The 24,737-nt window shown below is 34.9% G+C and overlaps 1 protein-coding gene across 1 annotated transcript in view; it reads right to left on the bottom strand.

Annotated features, from left to right (window-relative positions):
- The window catches only part of LOC146146316 (uncharacterized), a 137,381-nt gene that overhangs the window by 104,420 nt on the left and 8,224 nt on the right, over positions 1-24,737 (bottom strand). The window contains exons 5-28 of the mRNA XM_083389939.1: positions 22,470-22,583; positions 20,732-20,848; positions 20,159-20,266; positions 19,051-19,158; positions 17,845-17,949; positions 16,893-16,976; positions 15,395-15,529; positions 14,491-14,592; positions 13,959-14,078; positions 13,079-13,186; positions 12,571-12,669; positions 11,562-11,721; positions 10,566-10,729; positions 10,124-10,228; positions 9,016-9,135; positions 8,731-8,838; positions 7,693-7,800; positions 6,769-6,931; positions 5,201-5,364; positions 4,066-4,170; positions 2,901-3,020; positions 2,424-2,531; positions 1,602-1,709; positions 683-842 (exon numbers count right to left, since the gene is read on the bottom strand). Of these exons, the coding sequence (XP_083246065.1) occupies positions 683-842; positions 1,602-1,709; positions 2,424-2,531; positions 2,901-3,020; positions 4,066-4,170; positions 5,201-5,364; positions 6,769-6,931; positions 7,693-7,800; positions 8,731-8,838; positions 9,016-9,135; positions 10,124-10,228; positions 10,566-10,729; positions 11,562-11,721; positions 12,571-12,669; positions 13,079-13,186; positions 13,959-14,078; positions 14,491-14,592; positions 15,395-15,529; positions 16,893-16,976; positions 17,845-17,949; positions 19,051-19,158; positions 20,159-20,266; positions 20,732-20,848; positions 22,470-22,583 (2,893 nt within the window). The remainder of the gene's footprint in view (positions 1-682; positions 843-1,601; positions 1,710-2,423; positions 2,532-2,900; positions 3,021-4,065; positions 4,171-5,200; positions 5,365-6,768; positions 6,932-7,692; positions 7,801-8,730; positions 8,839-9,015; positions 9,136-10,123; positions 10,229-10,565; positions 10,730-11,561; positions 11,722-12,570; positions 12,670-13,078; positions 13,187-13,958; positions 14,079-14,490; positions 14,593-15,394; positions 15,530-16,892; positions 16,977-17,844; positions 17,950-19,050; positions 19,159-20,158; positions 20,267-20,731; positions 20,849-22,469; positions 22,584-24,737) is intronic.

Here is a 24,737-nt window from a genome sequence, read left to right as displayed (position 1 = left end):
CTTAAAGCAAATATTCTTCAGATTGTTTTAGCATGATATCAAACTCATATATTTTTATGAAATATAAAACAGTAATGTATTTCGCTGCAAATGGCATCAACGAAAAAAAAAAGTTTTGAAAACAATGCAAACTTTAAAAAGCGTTACCAGCAACCAATAAAAACAAAAAAAATGCAAACTGAGCTAAAAGTAATATTAGTTAAATTAATAAACATAGGTTTTTATCGCTTATTTGAATACAACAGTCGAATTGGGTGTTGTTAAATAATACTTACCGAGTGTTTACGCTTTTTAAACATGGTTAGCTAAGGTCCGTTGAGTTCTTTTAGTAAAAATGTCCTTAAAACGGCCATCAATTACTCTTTTAAATACTTTTGCAAATAAATGAGTTAAAATATCAACCACTTACGTTCAAGCGAAAAAAAATTAAAGAAACAAACGTAAATAAAATCCAGTTAGTCTAACCTGGACCAATATTGACGTTAAAATATCCTATAGAACTGTCAATCACTAACCTACGTTAAATATCAAATGCTTTAAAGCTAAGTAACTTAAATACGCCGTTAAACTTAATAAATAACCAAAAATAATTAAAAATGTTTAAAAATTTTTTAAAAAGGATAGAAAACGTTAAAAATTGATTAAAAATAAAATAGGGCCACGATGATTACATTAGTCTTACCAGGTCCGATGTTGACGTTCTTGTGCATCTGCTTTGATTCCTTCTCGTATCGTTGTTTGCTTTGGACCGGACCAAGCTCCTTCGATAAAATCATCTCGGGTGTTTCGGCAACCTGGGCACCCTTGCCCTTGTTCTTCAAGAATTCCTCGCGGTATTTAACCTTGAAATAAGGTATAATTGTTTTTGTTTTTATGATACTAAAGCGGTTGATGCTTTATTGCTCAGCTGCGACATGGTTAAGTCAAGATAAAGGGATAGCTCAGCACAAACACGCGTTTATAAATGTACAATTGCGAAATAGGAAAAAGGCGATCTGCACGCTTCGATGAACGTGGATCCACATCGGTAGTTTCGCTACAATACTTTATATACAACAGAACAGGATAAAACCGAAGTTAAGTGGGGACATCCGTCCCTGGAAAAAGTATATATATGCAGGGTGGGCCAAAAGTAGGCTTACAGTTATTCCACAGCGTTGGCTTGGAAGAAGAGGTAGCATTGAATGGCCACCACGCTCACCTGACCTGACACCAATGGATTTCTTTTTAAGGGATGTTGTAAGAACAAGGTGTATGAGAAGAACCTCAGAACTATAAATTTACTTTTGGACCCAAACCCTACTTTTTATGCCTGCAAGCCTACTTTTGGCCCACTCTGTATATAGGTATATTCGTTACAACCCAACATATAGTGAGTCTTCCTGGTTTTCATCTTAAGATAAGTGAGCCGCGGGCCGGATTAAATTGCTTGGCTGGCCCGAGCGCGGTAGTTTTCCCAGTCCTGCTCTAGTTATGCTCTTTAGTGTACTTTCCGCATAACAAAGCTAAAAATAAGTCCTATGTGGTGGGCCCTTTTAGAAACAGCATTGCTCATAAACGTTAGAGGGAGGTCTATAACGGGCGGAACACAGAATACTCACATCAGAAGACACGGCATCGTTCTTCTTCATTTCCCTGTAGCGTTCTGTGTCGGTCGGACGAAACTCGTTCTTAGCTTTGCCCGACTCGAACTCCTTCTTGTAAGAAACCTGCGTAAATACAAATAAAAAATGCTTGACCAAACTGTAATCTTAATACAAGATTAAATTCTCCTTGCGGGAAAATTGAATATGAAGTGACGTTTAAGGAGTTCTCAGGGAGAGATACGGTCCACTAATATTTTTTAACAAATCTGTCACTATAACTAGCTATACAGTTGTTTTATAATATCTTAACAGCTAATGAAACATGCACGCACATATGTGTGTTAACAACTGTGATCTAGCCCTTCTGAAGCTGCTTTTTGACCAACGATTACGGCTTACGTATCATTAGTACACCGAAAGTACGGTACCACAGTTTGACCGAGGTCGTGAGTTCGAACCTCACCGCAGACTAGTTGTTTTTCTGGCCTGTCTTGCTTTTATCATTGATCGACAGATTCAGTAAGTCTAGGATGGCTATCGGTGTATTAATAATACACTATGTTACAATAGCGATAGGCCTACAGCTGTTTTATAATATCTCAACAGTTATTAACAAAAAGATTTGTTCGCATATTTACATATTTTTTGATACGACAGTTCTGAATTTTATTTATCGCCAAAGCACAGGCTCTTTAAATAAAAATCTTATTTTTGTTCAGTATTAAGATAAGCCTTCTTAATATAAAGTTATGAGTAAGCTGTAAAATCTAAAAATAGCTTGTGTTCGGTTGTAAACAAAGTTTATCAGCGACTACGACGACATGAAGTCACACTTACGTCACTCTGCACTTTCTTGACGTCACTGGCTGCTTCGTAACCAGGGGTGATGTGGGCGGGAAAGTAGATCATCTGTTTGTCGTATTCCCAATCTTCCTTGTAAAGGGTCTGTAGAAAATAATCCAAAAGCCATAAATTAAAGAAGATCTCTTTGTCCTTTACATATATTGACTAAGTATACGATCGGTAGCTACTTCACATTGAAGGGGATCCACAGGCCACAACATTCAATAAAAGATACGATCACAGTATAAAGATACGACCACAGTAATGTTGTACTGTAGATTCACTTTATTATTAAGTTGCTTGTTCTAGCAACGTGCTCCCCTCTGAGCCTGTGCAGCTCTGTTGGTAAAACGCCGGAGGTCGTGAGTTCGAACCTCACTGCAGGTTAGTTGTTTTCTGGCCCGCATTGCTTGCATAATTGATCGACAGATTCGGTGAGTTTGTGATGGCTTCCGGATGTTAAAGACTCACGTTAGATGCAAGTTCAGCCGCTTTGATTCCTTGTTGTACAACCGGGTGTTCAGATCCATCCATTGTCTGGAATCCTCGGTAGTTGGCGATTGTCTCCTGTTTCTGTTTCTGGTATTCGATCTGCAAAAAGATAAGGAGCGTTAAAACAAGCATTTACCTGCATAATTCAACATATTTGAGTGAAATCATTAATCATAAATGTCAATAAAATTTGGAAAAGTTGTTTGTTTGGATAAAATGCTCACATAGCGGTTCTATAGGTCAGAATAATTAAAAAGTATGCAAGTTGTCTTTTTATTTTAGCATTTCATGCTGCGAGTGAGATTAATAGATAGAACGGCTTATTTGAGCAAGCCCCGTTGTTTCGACCTTACTACTTGTATTTTAACTGATTTTGTTAATACTTTCACCTAATGAAACACATTTGTGCAAAAGCTTGTCAGTATGTTTTCAGTAAAATTCGCAAATAACTCGATTTAATTCTACTACCCTGCCCTACATTACCTCCGTATCAAACGTCATTGATACCCACTAAGGCAGTGTTTGGCAACATTTTTTGGCTTGTGACACACTACAAAATTTATAAATAGTTTGCGGCACCCTCGCTCGTATTTTTGCTGAGCGGTTAACAGTAACGTTACAATAAACGAGATTAAAACAGCACATTAAGTGTGCAACAAGAAAGGCTAACCATAGAGCAAAAATTGGAATCCTAAAGAGTTTGAAATATCTCTCGGCACCCTTGAGCGTTAAAAATTTAACACTTTCGTGCCGCGGCACCCCGGTTGAGAACCACTGACCTTGCGTGACCAACACCCGAATTGAGCGGTCTCAGCGTTTCGCAATTAATTCTATATTATTCGGCTTTTTACTAGCGACTCGAATCACCTTGTTACGTTATCGTGTGTTCTGAGAATTGAATAGAACTAGCAGGTATTTTAGCGGTCTGCTCCTTTGAGGTCAGATATCTACAAGGAACGCGTAAAAAAAGCTTTCGCCTGAACGACTAGGCGCCTCACTTACCCAAGGAATACCATTCGATAACAAAGTCATCATAACAACAACAAACTAGGCAAAAAAATGGAAAAAGTAGGCAAATACAACCAACCCACGAGCTCATATAACAACATTAATGTAATATTTAAAGCCGTTAAGGTTAACTTACGTCGCTTGCGTTTTTTGCCGCTTCTTTTGCGCGAATAAACTCGGGCGCATCGGCCGGTAGGTGGTGTTGTGTCATCATTTTAGCCGCCTCCTTCTGGTAATCGGCCTTAAAAATAAAATGAAAAATCGGCCTTGAAAAAAATGAATCACAAAAAACAATACTATTATATGTAACGTTTTATCTATATTCAAAACACGAACGCTGATATTATATTTTGGCGTAATTGAGAATTCGTGGGCTGAGCGCCACATTTGTAACTTCGTCTAAAATAATTATTAGACAAATACATTTTAAAGCCAAAAAATAAATAATTATTTCGCGTCAAATGAAAATAATTAATTTGGGGACACATAAATAAAATATTTGAGGGACAAAAAATTCAGGGCGCATAAAAATTGATTTATAAATTGATTTGACATGTTTCATCAAGTTCTTTTGCACACCCTGTAGTCGACCACTCAAATTTAAAAACTAGAGCATTAAGTATTATGTTTGTAGCGAGGTTCGAACTCTTGACCTTGACTATACCGGGTCCGTCGCTCTACCAACTTAGCTACACAGGCTCAGATGTGAGCAAGTCGTGAAATAACCCCATAGCACCGTTGCCTGCTGCATCCTGTTAGTAAAACTAGTCTGTGATGATGTTCGAACTCACGACCTCGGTCATACCGGGACCGTCGCTCTACTAACTGAGCTAAAGACTTCTAGTCATATTAAATATAGTTATCTCATATAATATTAAAAAATAATTTACCCTTTTGATGGACCGGAGGAAAGTTTTGTAGCCACATTAAAAAAACAGATTTCGGGTGGCATAGAAATTAATTACTTGTGGCACAAAAAAAGTTTTTTCAGGATACAAATTAAAAACTGCAGTTACATATTATGAAAAATAATTTAGATAAATATAAAAAAATAATAAGAAAAAAAACGAATTACATTCGACGCCTTTTTGTGCAAATAATAAAAAAATATCTCGCGTCGAATGAAAAACATCGTTTTGAGGACAAATAAAAAAAGAAACTTTTTAGGGGCATGCGAAAATAAAAAAAAATTGAAAAAATAGTTATCTTACATAATATAAAACAAACAATTTATATAAAAAAACTAATCAGGTACATTAAAAGCGACTTACATTGCTTGCGAGGTTGGACGCCTTTTTGTGCAAATCGTGCTCGGGGTAAGCCTGGCTGGGGTCGTTCGGTCCCCGACCCACCATCCCCTCCTTGTACTCCTTGCGGTACGGCTGCGGCGAGGCTAGACGCTGTGACGTCACAGCATGAGCGATCTCCTGGCCGTCTGCCAAAACAATAGTTGCTATGTAAACTGTGGAGTACGTTACGAAAAGTGACGTAGGTCTCGTTTTGCAGTTGTGAAGTAATGCATTACAAATAAAAATAGGCGCCAAACGTGGCTGTGCAGAGTTTTGTTTAGACGCCCTGCATTTTTAGAAGGGAGTCAAAACGCCTTGGGATTCGGCGAAGTTATCAATAATTGAACAAAATTAATTTCTTTGGCATAGTTTTACTTACCCAAAGTGTAGATGAAATATATTTCCCAGTTTAATGGAAACGTTTTTAGCCTGAAGGCACTGTAAGATAGTTAGCAAAAGGAAAATGGTTTGCTTCAGACACACAACAGCGCAAAGCTGTTATTCAACCGCTCAAATTTTGTAATTCATAAGCAATTTCGTACAGGTTATAAAATAACGCCCTGGGTATTTGAAATTTCGGCGCCTATGCATATAAAATCATTGTTTGCAGGTTCCACTATTACATTATTGTCATTATCGGCGTCACACTGGCTTTAGGTGGGACGTATTAATTTTTACAATGTACATTGGTTAGTTGCGTTAAAAAAGACATAAAAAGCCGATAAAAAACACAAAACAAGTTGCTTACAAATCGGTAAGGTCACCTGAAGGCATAACAATAATGCATTTATTGTTTTTCGTGAAATCTTTTTGTTTTAGTTCGTGGATGTTACATAAAAACATAAAAAAAATTTCATGGATGTTACATAAAAACAGGAAAAGCTTAAAAACACTTTTATGATTAAAGAGGTTTAGCAGGGAAAAAAAAAAAAAATGGAGAAAACAAGAGTAAAGTTTTGCATTATGTTGAATGACATCTTACTGCATTTTAGTTCTTACAGAGAAAGGATATTTTTTTGCAGTGTTATCTAATATAACTTTGTTAATTTGTTACAAAAAAATCTATTCAAATAACCTTAGACTGATATTTCGTTAAATCAGTGTTTCTCAACCAATAAGCAGCTACCCAAAATTGTGCCACTGTTTGATTTGGTTGGGTCAAAGACTACAGTTGTTTACATGGCTAAATTGATTGAGATTTGAGAAACTGTGTAATAATAATAAATGCAACCGACCAGCGTGAAACGTTGTACAACAATTTTGTAAAATGTAATTATGTCTTACTGCATATTTAGTCTTACTAGAAAAAGTAAAGGCTGGAGTCAGAATTTTATTAATATGTTACCCTTTTGGAGCACACGTTTTAATTTTCAACATTACATTAAGCTTTTACTTAACTTTACCTAATTCTACCATGACTGTTAATTTCACATCTTAATAGTCAGCTATTTAAGATTTAATTATGCTTTACTGCATTTTTAGTCTTACTAGAAAAAGTAAAGGCTGGAGTCAGACTTTTATTTAAAAAACTGATAAAAAATGCGACTTACCAGCATGAACGCTGAGGTTTTGATGCATTTCCTTTGATTTCTTCTCGTATTGGTTTTTGCTCTGAACAGGCCTCAGCTGTTTCGACAAAACCATCTCGCTCGTCTCAGCAACCTGGGTTTGACCTTTGCCCTTATTCCGCTCGTATTCCTCCTTGTACTTCACCTAAAATGAAAAAAACAAATTCTGTTTGTTTGTTTGTTTGTTTGTTTGCTGTTGGTTCCATGGTTAAGCTATTAGGATATCAATCTTGGGGTCCTTGGTTATGGGTGAGTCCAGAATTTTCATTTAAGGGGGCATGAAAAAATTTAAAATAATTTTGTTTCTGTAATGTCACCATTTAAGTCGTTTTCTTTGTCTCTTGCTACTCTGCTGAATTACAATTTGTTCGGACATCGTGATTTAAATTTCTCTCCATATTTAACCTTAAAAGGGGCAAAGTGAACCATAACAGGATGTTTTGTTGTAGGCCAGGGGTCGGCAACCTTTTTCTAGTCTCAGGCCAAAACTAAACTCAGAAAGGTCTTTGCGGACTTAAATTTTAACTGTGTTTGTCTCCCGCATTTTATAACAACCGCAATTTCTGTCAAAGTTAAAACCAGGGTATTTTGGCATTTACACTCTATGGAGAACCAAGATTTGCACAAATGAAAAAAATGCTTTTAGTTAGTTGAAATAGCCAAAAGCGTTTGAGGAATGGCCTCGTGCCAAGTTTGTAAAATATTGTCACGGGTCGAGAGGTTTGCTTTGTCGGGCACAGCTGGTTGGCTGTAAAAATGCATTAATAGATTAATTTGTCAAAAATTATACAAAAAAAATAAAACAAAAACTTTATATTTATATCTATAAGTAAAATACACCAATATGTCTTCTTTCAAAGATGTAATATTATAAATGTTTAGCTTTACAAGTCTTGATTAACTTACATCTGATGAAATGGCATCTCCCTTCTTCATTTCCTTGTAGCGGTCAGTGTCCGTGACCTTGAAGTCGTTTCTCGATTTTGTTCCTTCAAACTCCTTCTTGTAGCTGACCTGAAAAAAAAAATCAAAACATATATTAACTAAAAGTACATTTCTTCGATACATCGCACCAGGGTAGTTCGTCTTGTAAAATATCGGGGTCTATGCTCTATTCAAGATCAAAGGTAATTTACCGGATATATAAAGTAGAGTAACGAGTCATGTGTTCGCCCTAAAATCAGTTAACATTTTATATTGCCTTTTTTAAATTACAGCTGTGTTTCGACCTTTGAACATGTCATTGGTTTACCCTTGTTCTTCTTTGCTAAAAAAAGAAGAAAACTTGCCAATCCGCCGAGTTTACTGCCAATCAATTTTCCAGGTTTTTACTAGTAATTTGATTCAAAGCAAAAAGCAATGATGAACCTTCAGCTAGAGCAGCGGTTCCCATACTGGGGTCCGCGGACCAACTGGGGTCCGTATAGCAGTTTCAGAGTGTCCGCAAGGAGAATTAGTCTTTAAGTTTTTCAACAATCGTCATCAGAGAATGTTTTTAAACATTAGTCTATGTTTTAAACAATATCTGTTGTTAAGATTAACAGTGAGCTTGCTAAAGCGCATTTTGATGTAAGACTTTGTGCTGTTAATAAATTCCTGTACACTGATAAAGACTTCAGTATCGGATCGGATCCATTAGTTTTCATTATTATCTTTAGTTATTTAACGAATGTTTTGAACGTTAGTCTATGTTTTAAACATTATCTTTCATCATTATTGTCTTTAGTTATGCTTTATTATTCGATCATATAGCGTGTTGAATTTTTATAGGGCCGCCAAAAATATCAAAACAATTGCAACGGATCCACCAGGCAAAAATTTTATAAAAGTTTGGGAATTGCTGAGCTAGATTCTCAGCTGCTGCCTTTTAATTTGTGTTTAAGGGCTGGCGCAGCTTTACTCTCTTACGGGCGGTTATATTACGAACGATGACGTCACACTTACGTCACTCTGCACTTTCTTGACGTCACTGGCTGCCTCGTAACCAGGGGTGATGTGGGCAGGAAAGTAGATCATCTGTTTGTCGTATTCCCAATCTTCCTTATAGGCTTTCTGCAAGACAAATATACATATTTTAGTACTTAAAAAAAATATGAGAAAAGTCACAAAATCTATACAAATATTTTTTGGACATAATACTTTTTTAAGGAAAAATAGTTTGAAACAGCAAAAAAACGAATATATTTGATTATAAATGAATGCACATAAAATATTAAATCAAAAACTTACCTCGGAAGAAAACCCTGCCACCTGATTGGCTCGCTGTACCACGGGGTGATCTTGTGGGTCAAGGGTTTGGTAGCCCCTGTACTGGTCAACTGTCTGTGACATGTCCTTCTTGTACTCGATCTGTGAGCAGAAAAATAGCGATTTTATGACACTTTTTATTTTAATAACAGTTTAATAAGGATTTTAAAAAGCGAAAAAAAACGCTGTTTTAATGCAAATTTTTTTAATAATAGGTTGACGAAAATTTCAAAATGCGACAGCTCGTTGGCAAACTATTATAGGTGTATTTTAAAAATATATATTGCCTTTCCCCGTAAATGACGAAAATGACTTTAAAAAGAAGTAAATATTTTTTCAACGTTTCTGTCGTAATCAAAGTCAGTCATTTTATAAGATAAAATGAGATATGTTTTTCCATCAAAAAAGCATCTTTAGTCACTTAATTTGGATAAACGATTTAATCTTTCAACTTTTTCAAAATAGATTAGATAAAATAGATTACCGTCCATCAGTTTTCTTGAATTAAATTCTATCAAGGATTGACGAAATCACGAAAACGAGATACAACTAACAATCAATTTCACTGTAATTAAAATTTATTCCCTTCAGACTGTAATTGACAACGAATTGGCGGGTTTTGCTGTCAACGATTTTCTATGCTAGGGTTAACGATTATTGTTTCCGAGGACTTCGTTAATTGGTTTCTATTCAATTAGATCGCTCCCTTATTAAGCTGAGTAATCATTAACAGCCGCCATTACCCATGTAAGCATCACTACGCCATGCGTATACTTTTGCACAGAAATATTATAAAGAAATCTGCGTTGCGGAAAAATAAACAAAAACGTATTTTATCGAAAAGACATATTATAATGAAGCACCAAGCCTTAAGGTTAAAACGGATTTAAAAAATTGAGCAAAAACATACAGGCAACACAATTTAGATTGAGCTAAGAGTAAAAAATGCATTTACTCAATAAAATAGGAAAAATTGGTTTTGAGGCACCGTGGCCACGCCCAAAAATCGACCTTCCAAAATTTGTACCACATGACAAACGATCAAAGTTAAAACCCATTCGACCCCACTACAGAATACGTCATCACTTACGTCACTGGACTGTAGAGCAGACTGCTTGGCTCTGATGAACTCGGGGGCGTCGACCGGCAGTTGATTGACGTGCATCGACTTCACAGATTCACGTGTGTATTCCGGCTGCAAAAAAAGCATTAAGTCGGTGTCTTTTAACCGTTTTTGAGGCACAGAACACTTCATGTTCCTACTTTTTTATTTCGATTTCATGATTTTAAAAGTTAGGTAATGTTTTAACCGACGGTAGGCAGTTAATCTCTAAAACTGTATTACTAAAACACATAATAAATCTACGAAAAAGGGAATTTTCCAACACTTTTTTTTTCAAGACCTTTTTAAATATTTTCTAAAAATTTACTGCTCTTACTATTTTTTAAATAAAGCTGTACTGACACGGGTCTCTATGACGTAACATTGCCTTATAAAGCGCTTGTTTTGATTCAAACCTTCGAAAACTGACCTTGCTTGCCAGCTTGGTCATCTTGCTGTGTAGGGTGTGTTCGGGGTAAGCCGATGTGGGGTCAGCAGGGGGCTTTCCCACCATTGTGTGCTTGTACTCCTGCTTGTATTGGTTGCTCGAAGCTTGTTTCTGGCTGTCCACGGCATGCGACAGTTCTTGGGTGCCTAAAAACGGGTAAACAATCTGAGGTAAGTGGCTGTGTTTATTTTTGAATTGTGCGATTGTTTCAAAATCCTTTGTGACGAAATATTAGACCTGTTATGACCGCATTGTATTGTATTGACACATATGTATAACGGTTATCTAGATTCCAGATTAAATAAAGGCTACCGAAACGTTGCAGTCTGTGAACCCTTTAACTTACTGAATTTTTCGCGACGTTTTGCAAAAATAAATATCACGTTTCTTGCTGTCTATTTTTACACGCATTGTTAATTTCAACTAAATTGGGGATTGTATTTTGCATTATTTTTGACATGTAGATCTTAATGACCATCGATAACAATATATTGGGGAAATTATCCGGAACCTATAAGAAGTGTCATTGACCACATATACTAATGCATTAACTAACTGTTATTCATACAACTTTGTAATCATTCAACCAACTTGTGCAGTATGGCCCTTCTGAAGTCAAAATGGCCAATGATAGTGACCTATATAACACACCGGGCACCTTTGAAAACACAACCAAAATCGAGTCTGCCGGCCAAGGCCTTGTTTACGAACTAGACAAGTTTAGGAACATTTTTTACCTGGTAAGAAATTTAAGCCGCACATTCACCTTTTTACATCGGAAACATTGAGCTTAAGCATTTTTTAGGCCCAGATTAATACATTACTTGAGAACATAAACAAAATACAATACAATATTTTTGTAGCCGGTATTTTAGTAAACTAGCGGAAGTTTCTTTTTCATTTTTTTTACATTTAAACGCTAATTGCGACATAAGCTTTGGTTAAAATTTGAAAATATAGTCCTAACGAAACACGAACCTGGTCCAAAATGAACTGTTTTCTGAGCTTCCTTTGATTTCTCAGAGTAAGCTTTCTTGCTCAGGATGGGTTTGAGTTCTTTGGAGAGCAGCATTTCACTTGTTTCAGCAACCTGTGTCACATTACCCCGGTTCTTAAGGTATTCCTCCTTGTATTTGGCCTGTAAGTAAAAGTACAAGGTGTTTATTAGAGTAAATAGACAAGTGGTTGTCAATATTTTGTATACACTAAGGCATATTTTATGTCTGAGCTGAGTGTCAATCGCGATCTTTTTTTTAATAGGTTGTTTTGGATGTATAAAAGTTATTGTCAAAATATGTGCACATTATTTTGTGACGCAATACATATGGGGTCCTAAGCACCAAAACCAATTCATTGAGCGTAATGGCTGGAGTATAGTTAGACGTGGAATTAATATCAAAGCCCATACAGAAGTAGGTAGCATTTTGTAAATATTTTAAATCAACCTTAAGATAATGGCTGTAGGTTATTGTTAGACATAGAATGTATATGAAAGCCATTTTAGGCTTTTTGGACATTCACCGAAAGTCTCCTATTTTTAAAGCTTGTTGATTGTGCATTTCCGTTATGTTTTGATTAATAACCTCTTTTTTTCATTGCTTGATAATTAAACCTTGTTCACCATTGATAATATGCTGTTACTTACATTTGATTGCTTTATCGAAACTAAAGCATTTCTCACTTTTGTAATGAAACTAAAGTATAATTAAATGTAAATTGTAATAATGTGTGATATTTTAAATATCCTTTGCCCTTGCAAAACAAATGTTGATCCCAACCCGTGGTATGTCACAGCGGAATGGTCTAACAATACAGATCCAAGCATTCTGCTATAATTAAATGTATGCCAACTATTTCCAAGGCTATCTCAGTTTTAATTAAACCTTACATTTAAAGGAAAGTGGCAAACTCGTATTCTTTACTGCATAGTCAACACGTGATAGATAAAGAATTAAGTAAACCGTTTCAAACAAAAACAACATCTCACGTCAGTCATGCTCGACTTTATGTCGTCATACTGCTTCGTGCTTGTGACGTCATAGTTGTTCTTGGCCTTGGAATGTTCAAATTCCTTCTTATAGGCGCTCTGCGAAAATAAAAATGATTTTAAGGTGTTGAGTAAAATTAACAAGGCTTATATTGGGTGAATAAAGTTTGTTAAAACGTTAATTGTTTTAAAAAATTGAATTAAAGACTTGTTTACTGTGATTGCTACGTCACAAAAAGCGGATAAATAAGAAAGCTTAAAAACGAATCGCTTCTTACTTGTAAGTGTTTATTAACATTGGCCTAAACTAAAAACTTAGTAGATTTAGAGTCACATTTAGGAATTTCGCCATGATGAAAAAAAATAAATAGGTTTGAAAATAGTGAAAAAAAGTGTTTAAATTTAAGTTTCCGTTTTTAAAAATTTATGTAGTAGTTTGTGACAAATATTTTAGAAATATTCAGATTTGTTCATCATCCAACATAGAAAACCATGACGTCAGACTTACGTCACTCTGCACGTGTTTGACGTCACTGGCTGCTTCGTAACCAGGGGTGATGTGGGCGGGAAAGTAGATCATCTGCTTGTCGTATTCCCAATCCTCAGTGTAGGCTTTCTGTAGATAAAAAATACAATTTCTGTAGAATAACATCCAAGGTTATTTTGAGGTTACTTTAACTTTAGTAATAGCAGCCTTTTAATGATAAGTGTTAAACCCAGCATATTTTTTGCTTAGCAGGGTTTGAATATTGCGAATAATGATGGAAACGAGTTTCAGTAAAGATATTTGGCTTCGAACTTGCATTTTTTGCCTTAATACTAAGTGTTAGATGAAGTTTTCGAATACAAAGTGTATCTCAGCATTTTTGCTTCAAAGTGTCGACTGGGCATAATTGCTGACCATGTGTGACGTGACAAAAAAGGTACAAACATTTGAATATTTTTACACATACATGTACGTTAAATTGGCAATACTTAATGTGCGTCAAAAAAGTTAAATTGATGGCATTTCGTCAAAGAAACGTATTACAATCTATTTGTACGCTAAACTTCTATAGCATATTTGTCTATTTTAGTTTCAGCATAATCGTGTATATATTTTAATTGTGGTAGTGAAACAGTACTAATCTTGCATTCTTCTTGTTTCCAATAAGACAATAATTGGTGGTTGTGTTATCGGCAAAGAGATCATATAATTTTGCTAAAAAATACTCGTTTTTAGTTTGTTTTCATAGAAAGCACATGCTTTTGACTCATTTTTTCAATCTAATACGAAAATGCTTAAATACAAATAGGTCAGCAAGAATACAGTTTTGTTCTGTTGTTCATTAAGTGGTGCAAAGTTCCACAAAACAATTTGCAAAGGCAGTTAAAAAATACCGAATTACCTGCGACTGAAGTTCTGCGTTCTTGGCTGCATGTTGTACCACTGGGTGGTGTCGTGGGTCCATGCGCTGAAATCCCTGGAAGTCAGCAACTGTCTGGAACTTCTGCTTCTTGTACTTAATCTGGAAATTATAGACACGCAATTCTTACTGAATATAGCCAACTGTTGCTGCCAGGCATAGCTTCAATTGTTGTTGTTTTTCGTTTTCTTTCGCCTACACTACTGGAAACGAGCAAATATTTTTTTTAAACATTTTTTTTTAATTTAATTCGTAAAACTTGAAATAGCAATGAAATTGAATATACTGTTGCAGCCAGGCATTGTTTCAATTCTTTGTTTTGTTTGTTTGTTTATTTCGCCAATAGCAATTATATTTCCCTAAAGAAGATTGCCCGAATCTAGGTGGACAAAACGTAGGTACTTTTAACAAAGAAAAAAGTATTGTCATAGGTGGCTCAGTTAAAACACTCAAGATGTGTAAAAATGACAAATTGGCAAGTTATAGTTCTAGCAATAAAATTGTTTTAACTTACGTCGCTTTTTTCAGCTGCACTCTTTGCACGCAGAATATCGGGCGAATCGACAGGCATCGTGTAATGCGATTTAAACTTGTCCGCTTCCCTCCTGTATTCAATCTGCAGAATAATAGTTTTGCGCTTTTAACACATTTTGTATCATAGTATCGGTGCTCGCCCGATACTAGGGCGGTATCGGTGCCGATCCGATACCAAATTAATAATTTTAGCCATGAATTGCGATTAAAGGCAGAATTTTGCACTTTATAAGGTGAAATATCAAAGCAGTAGGTTAACGACTAAATATTACTAATCTTCTTATTACCATAAAGCAAATTCGAGCCTAATAATCTGAAAAAAAATTTAAATGTACCATATGATGTTAACTATTTTGCTTTTTGCACAGTAATGACGTCATATTGGCATTGGATCCGGAGACTTTTTGTATGAAATATCGTGTATCGGAATAAACTGTCCAATATCGGACAACCCTAGAAACTTACAGTAGATAAAGTTATGCCCTGTAATTATTAAATAAACACAAATAGAACGAAGTGGCCCGAAATGTTTTTCTCCAATCTCTAACACTTAGACGAAAACAAATCCTATTTTAATTCAATTTGAATACAATAACATTAAATGTTCTATTTCGGGTATAGGCATCGGAATAAACTTTCCAGTATCAAACATCCCTTTAGTGTAAAACTATGACCTAAAAATGTTATTAAACAAACAATACTTCGAGATCGCTCAAAATTATCTTTAAACTTTAATACTTGCCGTAAACGAAAAAAATCCAATTTTAATTCAATTTTGAAAACGATAAAATTCAATGCTGTTTAAGTCGGCATGAAAAAAAGAAAAAAATATGTTTTTTTTCGTCCAGCTGAATTGCAATAAAAGCTGGTAAACTTGGCCTTACCTGACTGGCCTGTCCGGCCGCTTTTCTGGCCTGTTGCAGCAAAGGGTAGTTTGCAATGTTGGCCGGCCCCGACTTTCCCACACATTCTCGATGGTAGTCGGCCTTGTACCACTTGTCAGAGGTCATCTTGGCAGTCTGTAAAACAATACGTTGAAGCGACACTACACCGACCCGGATTTATCGAAGCGTTATGTTTGCCTTTTTTCTTATATTTCTCGTGCCTTTTTATCCCCGGTTCTAGTGCATTCTAGTGATCTCCAACTCAAACATGCCGGCGTGCCAATTTTTATCTTATAACTTCTTCCCGTGCCACTGTTTAGCAACTATTTTTTTAATATCAGCAGTAATTGTTTGTTGTCGTAATTGCTGGGATTGTTTTGTATTGTGAATAAACAATGACAATTGGCTGTATAACAAATTTAGCTTTTTTGACAATTGGTGGTATTTTGGGGGGCTTGCGTGCCATTTTTTATGAGGTCGCGTGCCCCATGTTGGACACCCCTGTTCTAGTTTGTTCTTTCTGATTCGGCGCACCATGAATAAAGACTTGTCATCGCCTTATTGGTGAACCCAAAACTCTAACAAACGATATGCGTAAGAAGCAAAATCGCCTTAACGTTATAAAATGAACATTTGGGGAATCCAGCCATAAGACCGAAATGAGAACAACATCGGAATAAAATGCAGTTCGGAAAATGACCAAAATAGGACTAATACCTAATAGTCGTTATACCTTATAAATCGGAATAAGTCCTAAATCTGTGGAAATAAGACCTAAATGGTCAGAATCAGGCCTATGTAACTTTTTACCTAACCCCAAACCCCAGCCCTAAGTGCATCAGCCTTAACCCATTTTCTAACCCCACCCATTACCCACCAATAAATATGCCGCGGGCCAAAATAATTGAGCCGTAGAGCCGGATTTGGCCCATGGGCCGTGGATCGGTGACCTTTGATTTAATAAACAAATGACCTGATGTGAGATTTTTGTTAGATATTTATAGTTTTGTTGAATAAAGCACTGGTAAAGCTCGGTTCATTTAATAAATTTTATACACGTCATCTTCAGTTTTTATGCGGTTGGTTTCGCAACAAGTTAAAAGTTCGGGTACTGGACAGTGGACACTAAACGTTAGGTTTTACTTCATTTCCGCTATGACAGTGGTTCTTAAACTTTTTTCACCGCGAACCGCTAAAACAATTTTTTGCTTCCACGTTAGGCAAACAAATTTCAAATATGACGTCATAAATTGATGTCACAATATAATAGACGTAAGAAATCTGCTGATTTCAGTCGAAAAATATGAAAGTTAAATAAAGTCTAAATGCAGTTAGGGAAAAACCGTTTTATTTTGAATTAAACTCGTTTTTCTAAATTGATTACTTCTTAAATATACACTAATATATCAATGAGACCGAAAACTAATTCACGGATCCCCAAGGGGTTCATGGACCCCAGTTTAAGAACTCTTGCTCTATGGTCTATAAGAGCACTTACCTGTATAGCTTGTGTAATGATTGGAACCGGAACCACAAGATGGTAATGCTCCCACAGTTTACGAGCATAGGCTGTGTAAGCGGTCTGAAACGGTAGAGACGAAGTTACAAGTGAAACAACACAGATACTATACAGAACGTTTTAGAGTTGGACTATATTTGAAAGTAATAATTTTAGCATCTAAATAGTCATAAAATTAGTAGGCTACTATTCAGAAACGATATCAATGCAGTTATTTTAACATTCTGTTTTTCTAACAACGACCTTATCAGACATAGGCCATAAGCTATTGATGACATTTTTGGCTTTATCAATTAAATGTATGAAGTTTTTTGCAACTTTAAGCTGCTTGTACAACTAATGTTTTGTTTAACTTTTGGTTGGGTTTATTTTAATTACAATTAAACGCATAACCAATAACTTAATAGTCGTGTTTTTAACTTTACGTTTTGTTTAAGATCTGTTTAAACCTTTGTGCGTTAAAAGCAGTCTGGAAAGGGACAGATGTAATTATACGTGAAAAAACACATTTCATTTCATAGATAGACGTATGATCATCAGTACTACTCAGAAAAGATGCTAATACAGTCACTTTAACATTCAATCATGATTTTTTCTAACAACAACCTTATCAGACATAGGCCATAAGCTATTGATAGCATTTATGCCTTACCACTGAATCTCTGAAGTTTTTTTTGAAGTTGGTTGTGACTTTAAGCTTCATATACTAACCATATTTTTTTAACTACAGGTTAAGTTTATTTTAATTACAATTAAACGCATAACCAATTACTTAATAGTCGTGTTTTTAACTTTACGTTTTGTTTAAGATCTGTTTAAACCTTTGTGGGTTAATTTTACGCTTGTAATATGAAAAAAATGTTACTTACTGACAAAAATTCCCTTTTAAACTTTGAAAAGCAACCGGTGTTTTATATTGGACTAAACTTACCCAATTGGTGATTCCCTGCATCGCCTTAGAACGCATCATTTCAGCTGTGAGAGCCAATGGATGGTAGTGGGCCTTGTTCTCTTCGTAATCAGCTTTGTACTCTTTCTGCACATAAGAAAAATATTTTTGGAAAATGAGCCAAAAGAAAATCACACATTTCATTTCTATTGCTAATGCTTTAAAACAGTTTTAATTTTAACACTAAGTTTTGTTATAAACAAAAATACTTATTTGTATTATAATTAAACCTTACACCATAAGAGGCTATTCCAAAAAAAAAAATACATTACTTTTTTACATAAAAAGGAACCCAGGTATGATCAAACGTAATACTAGAATAAGGTAGGTTACCGCAAACAAAAATTATACTCTTTCAAATAAACGTTGGATTTTGAATGACACACTAAGACTCAAAGTTTAAAGGATCCGACATTTTTAAAGGACTGCATTTTAATAGCACACTTACGCCGGAAACGTATTTCAGGTTGAAATATTTTTGGAAAATGGAACAAAAAAAAAATATTTTTTTTTCATCGTTGACCCTTTATGAAGTTGTTTGCGGTAAAGATGTGTTATGTTGCAAATGATATTGTGACTTCTAATAAAAATTGTTCAACCGCTCATTTCAGTTTACTAAAATTTGCCTTTGTTTGGCTTACAGTTTAGTTGTCAGGGCAAATATGAACTTTTCCCTTTCAAAGGCTTTTATTGATTTCTTTAGTTTTTGCACATAATTGAATTTGCTATGTTGAGTTATTGAGTTATTGCTTTTATGGGATGATATTTTAATGGTCTAACTTTTTATTTTTATGTGGCCTGACGTTGAATTTACTTGGGAAGCTTATAACGTAGGCTATAACTTGGACTTCTAATTATTATAAAATATTTGGTATAAAGTTATAAAGTTATTTTCCTCAAATGACTCACAGTTTTTGTTGTCTTTAGGAATATGGGGTTCACTATTAAAGACTAAATATTTTTTTAAAGTCAATAAACGTGTTTTTTTAATTGTACCAAATTCCTGATTCCTACATTGTAATCTTTGACTCGAAACTATAACACCAAAAGATGTAAATCAATTTTTTGCAAATAAAACGTAAACCATTCATTACCAGTGATATATCGTTATGCCAGAAAAAAATAGGTCACCGAGAACAAAAATAAAACTCTTCAAAATAAACGTTAGGTTTCAATTGGCAAACTTACACTTGAAACGTATTTCAGGTTGTCCTGGATAGTTTTGTAAAAGTCTGTCTTGGTCGGGTCGAAATGAACGTTCTCCAAGGTCGAATCTAGACCGTCTTTGTACACGTTCTGAGAAAATTAATTCAATTCAGTAAACAAATAACACAAATTGATTTTAATTCAAATTTTTATAAACGCCTAAAAATATAGTGGAAAAATAAATTGCCGAAAAAAATCTGTTATACGTTAAAATCAGCAATATTATGGTTTTAGGACTAAATTTGCTAAAGATAAAAACATGTTATTGCTTCAGTGTACAGTAAATACATCCATTCACTAATCCGAATAATCTAACAGTTTTTACTTGAAAAACGTGCATATGCTTAAACCAATTTTTTTATTTGATTTCAAAATCATTGTTTTCGCTCGTATCTTAACTCATGTAACTGCGATAAATGTAGAGCGAAAAAAAACTAAAATAATGCATCTATAAATAAATCAAAATACGTTTTTTTAGCACCATAAAAAAACACTGCTGAAGATAATGTCGAACTACTGTAGCTTGTTATTCATATACAAGCTAAACTACTGACATTAAGCAACAACAGATCCTCTAGTAATCGTAATGGTGACTATTGGCATGTCCTATATCAGCGGTCGGCAAACTGTGGGCCGCAGAGCATTTTTAGTGGGCCGAGAGTTACTTTTGAATAGTTGAGTGTTATCATGTAGTTGTGGGTCGCGTGATAGCCGTACATTAATTGCAGTTTATTTTAAAAGTTCGTGTGGCCTAGAATTTTTAAATTGGCTCAGCGTGGTTCAGACCCACGTGCCAAATGTGGTTCGAGAGCCTGTCGAACTACAATTTTTGCCAACTTTAAATCTATGTTAGCGCAAAATTTTTCGCGCTTCGCGCGTATATTCTTCGTCACTAGTATGTTTCACTTTTTGGCATGGCAGTGTTTTGGGCATTAATGCGCCGTGTAATTAAAAACAAAATACCTTGGAACCGCCACTCTTTTCGTAGTTGATTTACGTAGTGGGCCTTCAATAGCACTGAAAAGAGTACTTTGGGCCGCGACAATAAAAAGGTTTGCCGACCACTGTCCTATATAAACGTAATACTCACAGTACTAGCGTTTCTCTGTGCTTCGACCAGCCTGTCATATCCCGGTGTGAGAGTGGCTGGAAAGCAAACAACGCTACGGTCGTACTCCCAATCCTCCTTGTACCTTTTCTAAAATTGTACGAAATTGTGAGTGACGGTACTGAAACGAACAACAGAACGTAAAGTCCCAAGATATTACCTAGGGGCTTAAGTTAGACGTACAATGGATACCAAACTAATGCTTCCGGACCAAATAATATTTAGACTGTTTAGTAAAAACAGGCATAAAAACATATATTAATTCTAAAATTTTACAGAAATATATATTTCGCCGTATTAATAGGCATAACCAATTTATTTTTTTTTAAACAAATACTTATAAAATGCCAAACATGTAAAATAAATACAGGACCTCTATAAAATTATAAAACATAAATTAGTTACTTATGTATTTTTTGTTGGAGAAAGGTTAAATCACGCAGGCAAAATAAAATTGTAGAATATTTAGCAGTTAAATGTGGCACCAAAAATAGATAAAACATTGCGATTGATAGTATTTTTCGGGGTCATAGTTAACAAGCCAAACCAACTTACGTCAGATATTGCAGCGGCCTTAACGCTTCGCTGCACATCGTGATAATCCATGAAGGGCAGCTTTTGGAAGCCCTTGTATTTTTCCAGCACCTCGTCCAAACCTTCACGATAGGCGTTCTACAAATACGCCCGAAAACAAATTTAGCTACTTTTCAGCAGATCGATTTGAGTTTCGTCAATATTTAAGCAATAATATTGATAACTTAGTTGAAAAATTCATGCAAATTTTGTTTTTTCACACTTGTAACTAAAAATATTTAAATCAACACCACTTTATGGGTGCAAAAATGGGCAAATGTTTTAAAATATTTACAATTTTTAACACAATAGGATTTTGTTTTTTTTAACAAAATTTGATTAAAATGTAGTATGCCATACATTTTCGCAATTTTTTGTGAAATAAATTAAACGTTAAATTTGAAATTTTAAATCTAGAAAATATGTTCGAAATTAGCCCTAAATACGTATTTAATCCTAGATATTGTTAATGTATCAGTGATAACTCAAAAGACCTTATTAACAAACACATTTATGTAACAAAACAATTACCAAACTTTGAAGCATTAGATTTCGAGGTTGTAGTAAGACGTAGTAAGAATATCAAAGCCCATACGGAAGTAGGTATCATTTTGAACGTTTCGAATAACTCTTTATACATTTTCAACACGTTCAAAATGTGCTTCGATATTCTTAGTATGACTTAGCAAACCTATTATTCGTAATTTTTTTACATAATCGTACAAGGATTTCTAACGATAAAGTAAAGCGCTTGACGAGCTTAAGCAAGCTCAAAATAACAAAAAAAAACAGTTAAGCAACTCACCAGACGATGCGACGATTAATGCAGAGCACATATTGCATGATCTCATGAAAGCTCATATGATTGCAAACCATTCAGGGAAACTCACAACGCACAAAAGTTACGAAGGGCACGGAATATAAATGTTGCAGTTAAAATCAGTTGCGTGCAGCACACAAATCAATCGAAAGAGACATATAAATTACAAAATAATAAATGAGGGATATATCTTTATAACACAGTACATAAACCCAACAAACTTATAATAGTAAACGATATGTCAATTGTGATACAACACACAGGTTTTTTATCAATTTTGACTACAATATTAATTAAAAAATCCAAATATGTAATATTTGCTGATGTCAATTTCGTTGATTGTTAATAAAATATGTTTTAAAATCTTTTAAAAGACCTGATTTAGAAGGCAGAATTTGATCTTATATGAGAGTTACAATCATTTAAAAAATTGACAGCACTTAAATAAGAAGACACATTTCGCGAAACGACTTAGGTCATCATTGGTAAAAGGACTTTTTTAGGAATAGTTAAAGCGTAGATGGAAAAATATGATAAGGAAATAATTAGAAAATAATATAAACCCATATTCATCACAAAAGCATTCAGAAAAAAGCTGCAAATGTACATGGTATGAAACAGCAAGCAGTGTGTACATTACAGCGTAGCAAATAAAGTTTAAAACAATTATATTTAAAAGTGCAATAACGCAAATTACAAAAATCGAAAGATTTTAAAGCATGCAATTACGCGATTGATCAATTGCAAGAAAATCAAGTCAAAATTTTAACACATTTCGAAAAAAACAATCAAAAACTCTCAACATGCAGTCAAGCGATTGATCATATGGCTTTAAATAGGCGGAAAATGAAGTAAATTTAATAAAAAAACATGCTTTGATGCAAATTGGGTGACATTTACTTTGCTGGCAAAGTGGGTAGCGCGTTTTGCGTTCTTCACTTCGGGTAAAGTTGAAAGGCAATCGTCCAAGTTGTACCTTCCACGAAGCTCGTTCATCGCGCGCTGGTACTCCACCTAGCGGCGAAAGGCGAGCACCAGAGAGAGAGAAGAGAAGAGAAAAAGAAATAGGAAGAAAGAATCAGGCGAAGGTTTTGCGAATTAAAACTTTAAAAATGCCTGGTGGTTGATCACAGGCCAACATTTTTTTTTTCAAAAAGCATGATATGTTGGATCGATTTAGGGATATATCGGAGAGGCTCAGTTCGAAAATGCCATTACTTTTGCTGAGTTGGCTCTAGTTTTTGGGATATTGCTTTTTCCTACATATACCAAGAAAAAATTTATGTTAGTGAGTAACTTAGGTTCAATTGAGTAACCTAGGTCTGAAGTGCTGGGAAAGATAAAAGAGAAAAAAAAGGAAAAAAGAATCAGACGAAGTTTTGTGTATTTAACGCGTTGAAATTTCCATGTGCTTGATAATGATAATTGACGATTATTAAGGTCCCAACGTTATTTGAAAAGAGAACGTTAAATTTACGGCAGGGTTTCTAAAACCTTGTTTAACCCGGACCCGTCAAAATAAATTTTAGTTTGCGTTAACAAGGGTCGGCATGAGATTTTTAAATTATTTACGAATGAAACAAGCAGACTTAAAAAATGTACTTTTCGGTTTAACACACGTGAAAATGAACTTTAGTCTAAATCAGTGGTTCTCAACCTTTTTGTTCTCCCTTTCAAGTTTTCGATAACTTGCGCGACCCCCCAATTATAGTGTATGATACATAAACCTGAGTAAATAAAAAACACATTTTAAAATTGGCAAAATTCAAATAGAGAAAAAATCTAGTTTAGGATTGTATTAAAATTCGGCCATAATGTGCTATGTATAACAAGCTGAAGTTACGGTCTGAGCCCGGGTTGCCAGATGCTTGGTTTAGGATTTGGACATTGTTGGTATGAAATTGTTGGTGTGGTCAAATAATAATTAGCATGCACCTATAGTGCGAGACCAAAGGGAATCAATGGTGGTAACTGTTCTTGGTGAGCGGATAGTCGTTAACAGCAGTGCAAAGCTGTCTGTAAATTCTATTTCCTTTTACCAAAATTGCAACACCAAAATTTATTACTGAAATTCTGTGGATGTTTTGGAAAAGGCTATGTAAAAATGTATGATGCCGCTGAAAATATAAAAAAAATAGGAAATACTTTGCCTGTAACCTATTGTAAAACTAGCACAAATTTAATGTAACTTGGCCTAGATTTCAATTTGGAACTAGAGCGCCCTATACCTGACCTGACGCTTTTGTGCTGCCCAGAGTTATTGTAAATACGCATCAAAATCGTATTTATGTTGTTAAAGTTGGTATAAACAAAGTTTAGAGGCCTCGTGAGCCCGTGGTTTTACTTCATCCCACAATGTTTCAAATAAATTCGGCCAAATAAGGACAAAAAGCTTATTGTCCTAATGATTTACAAACAGTCGGGCACAGCAGTTGAAATTAGGACAATTTATCGTTTTAATTTTGGTCCATTCGTTCAAACTTTAAGCGTTCATTCATTTTTATTAGACATTGTTGGACTGAAACTACGCTTGATTCATTAATTGATAAGTGTAATCGTGACGTCATAAACGCGACAGGGATTCTTCGGTTATATGGGGTATATGAAGACCTATTAAAATTTTGGTGTATGGTTGGGAACTTGAATGATTATTTTACATAATGGAGTAAAATGAAAAAATAACGCTTATACACATTCTTCTTGAATGCATTTAGACCAGTGGTTCTCAAGGGGGTGCCAAGGGGTTGTCTAGGGGGGTCGCCATGCAGAATTCCATAAAGAAAATAATTAAAAATTGGGCAATATGAACTAAAAGTTAAACACTATAGAAGAAACAAAAGCAATTATCTTTGTGTGATTTTTGCTGCAGTGAACCCTGCTTTACAGAAAGTAGACTGTTAATAAAAGATGAAATTTCAAGTTTGAAATAGAGAAAAAGCCCAATCAGATCAAGAACATTTTAAAAAGTGCAATTTCTGTTGGATAAAATCACATTTTTACTTTGTGAGTTATACAAAATTATCAGGAGGTTAATAAATATATAAGCAAAAGCGAAAAAATGTGAAGGAGCAAATTAAACCACACAGCTAAGGAAAATGTCACAGAAAAGATAAAAAATCACCAAATTCTCGAACGAGTAGTGAAAACTCGGTCATATTTAAGCATGAG

The sequence above is a fragment of the Ascidiella aspersa genome, chromosome 5 (assembly GCF_963924565.1).
Source record: "Ascidiella aspersa chromosome 5, kaAscAspe10.2, whole genome shotgun sequence".
NCBI lineage: Eukaryota > Metazoa > Chordata > Ascidiacea > Phlebobranchia > Ascidiidae > Ascidiella > Ascidiella aspersa.
This window is presented reverse-complemented; position numbering and strand designations above follow the sequence as displayed.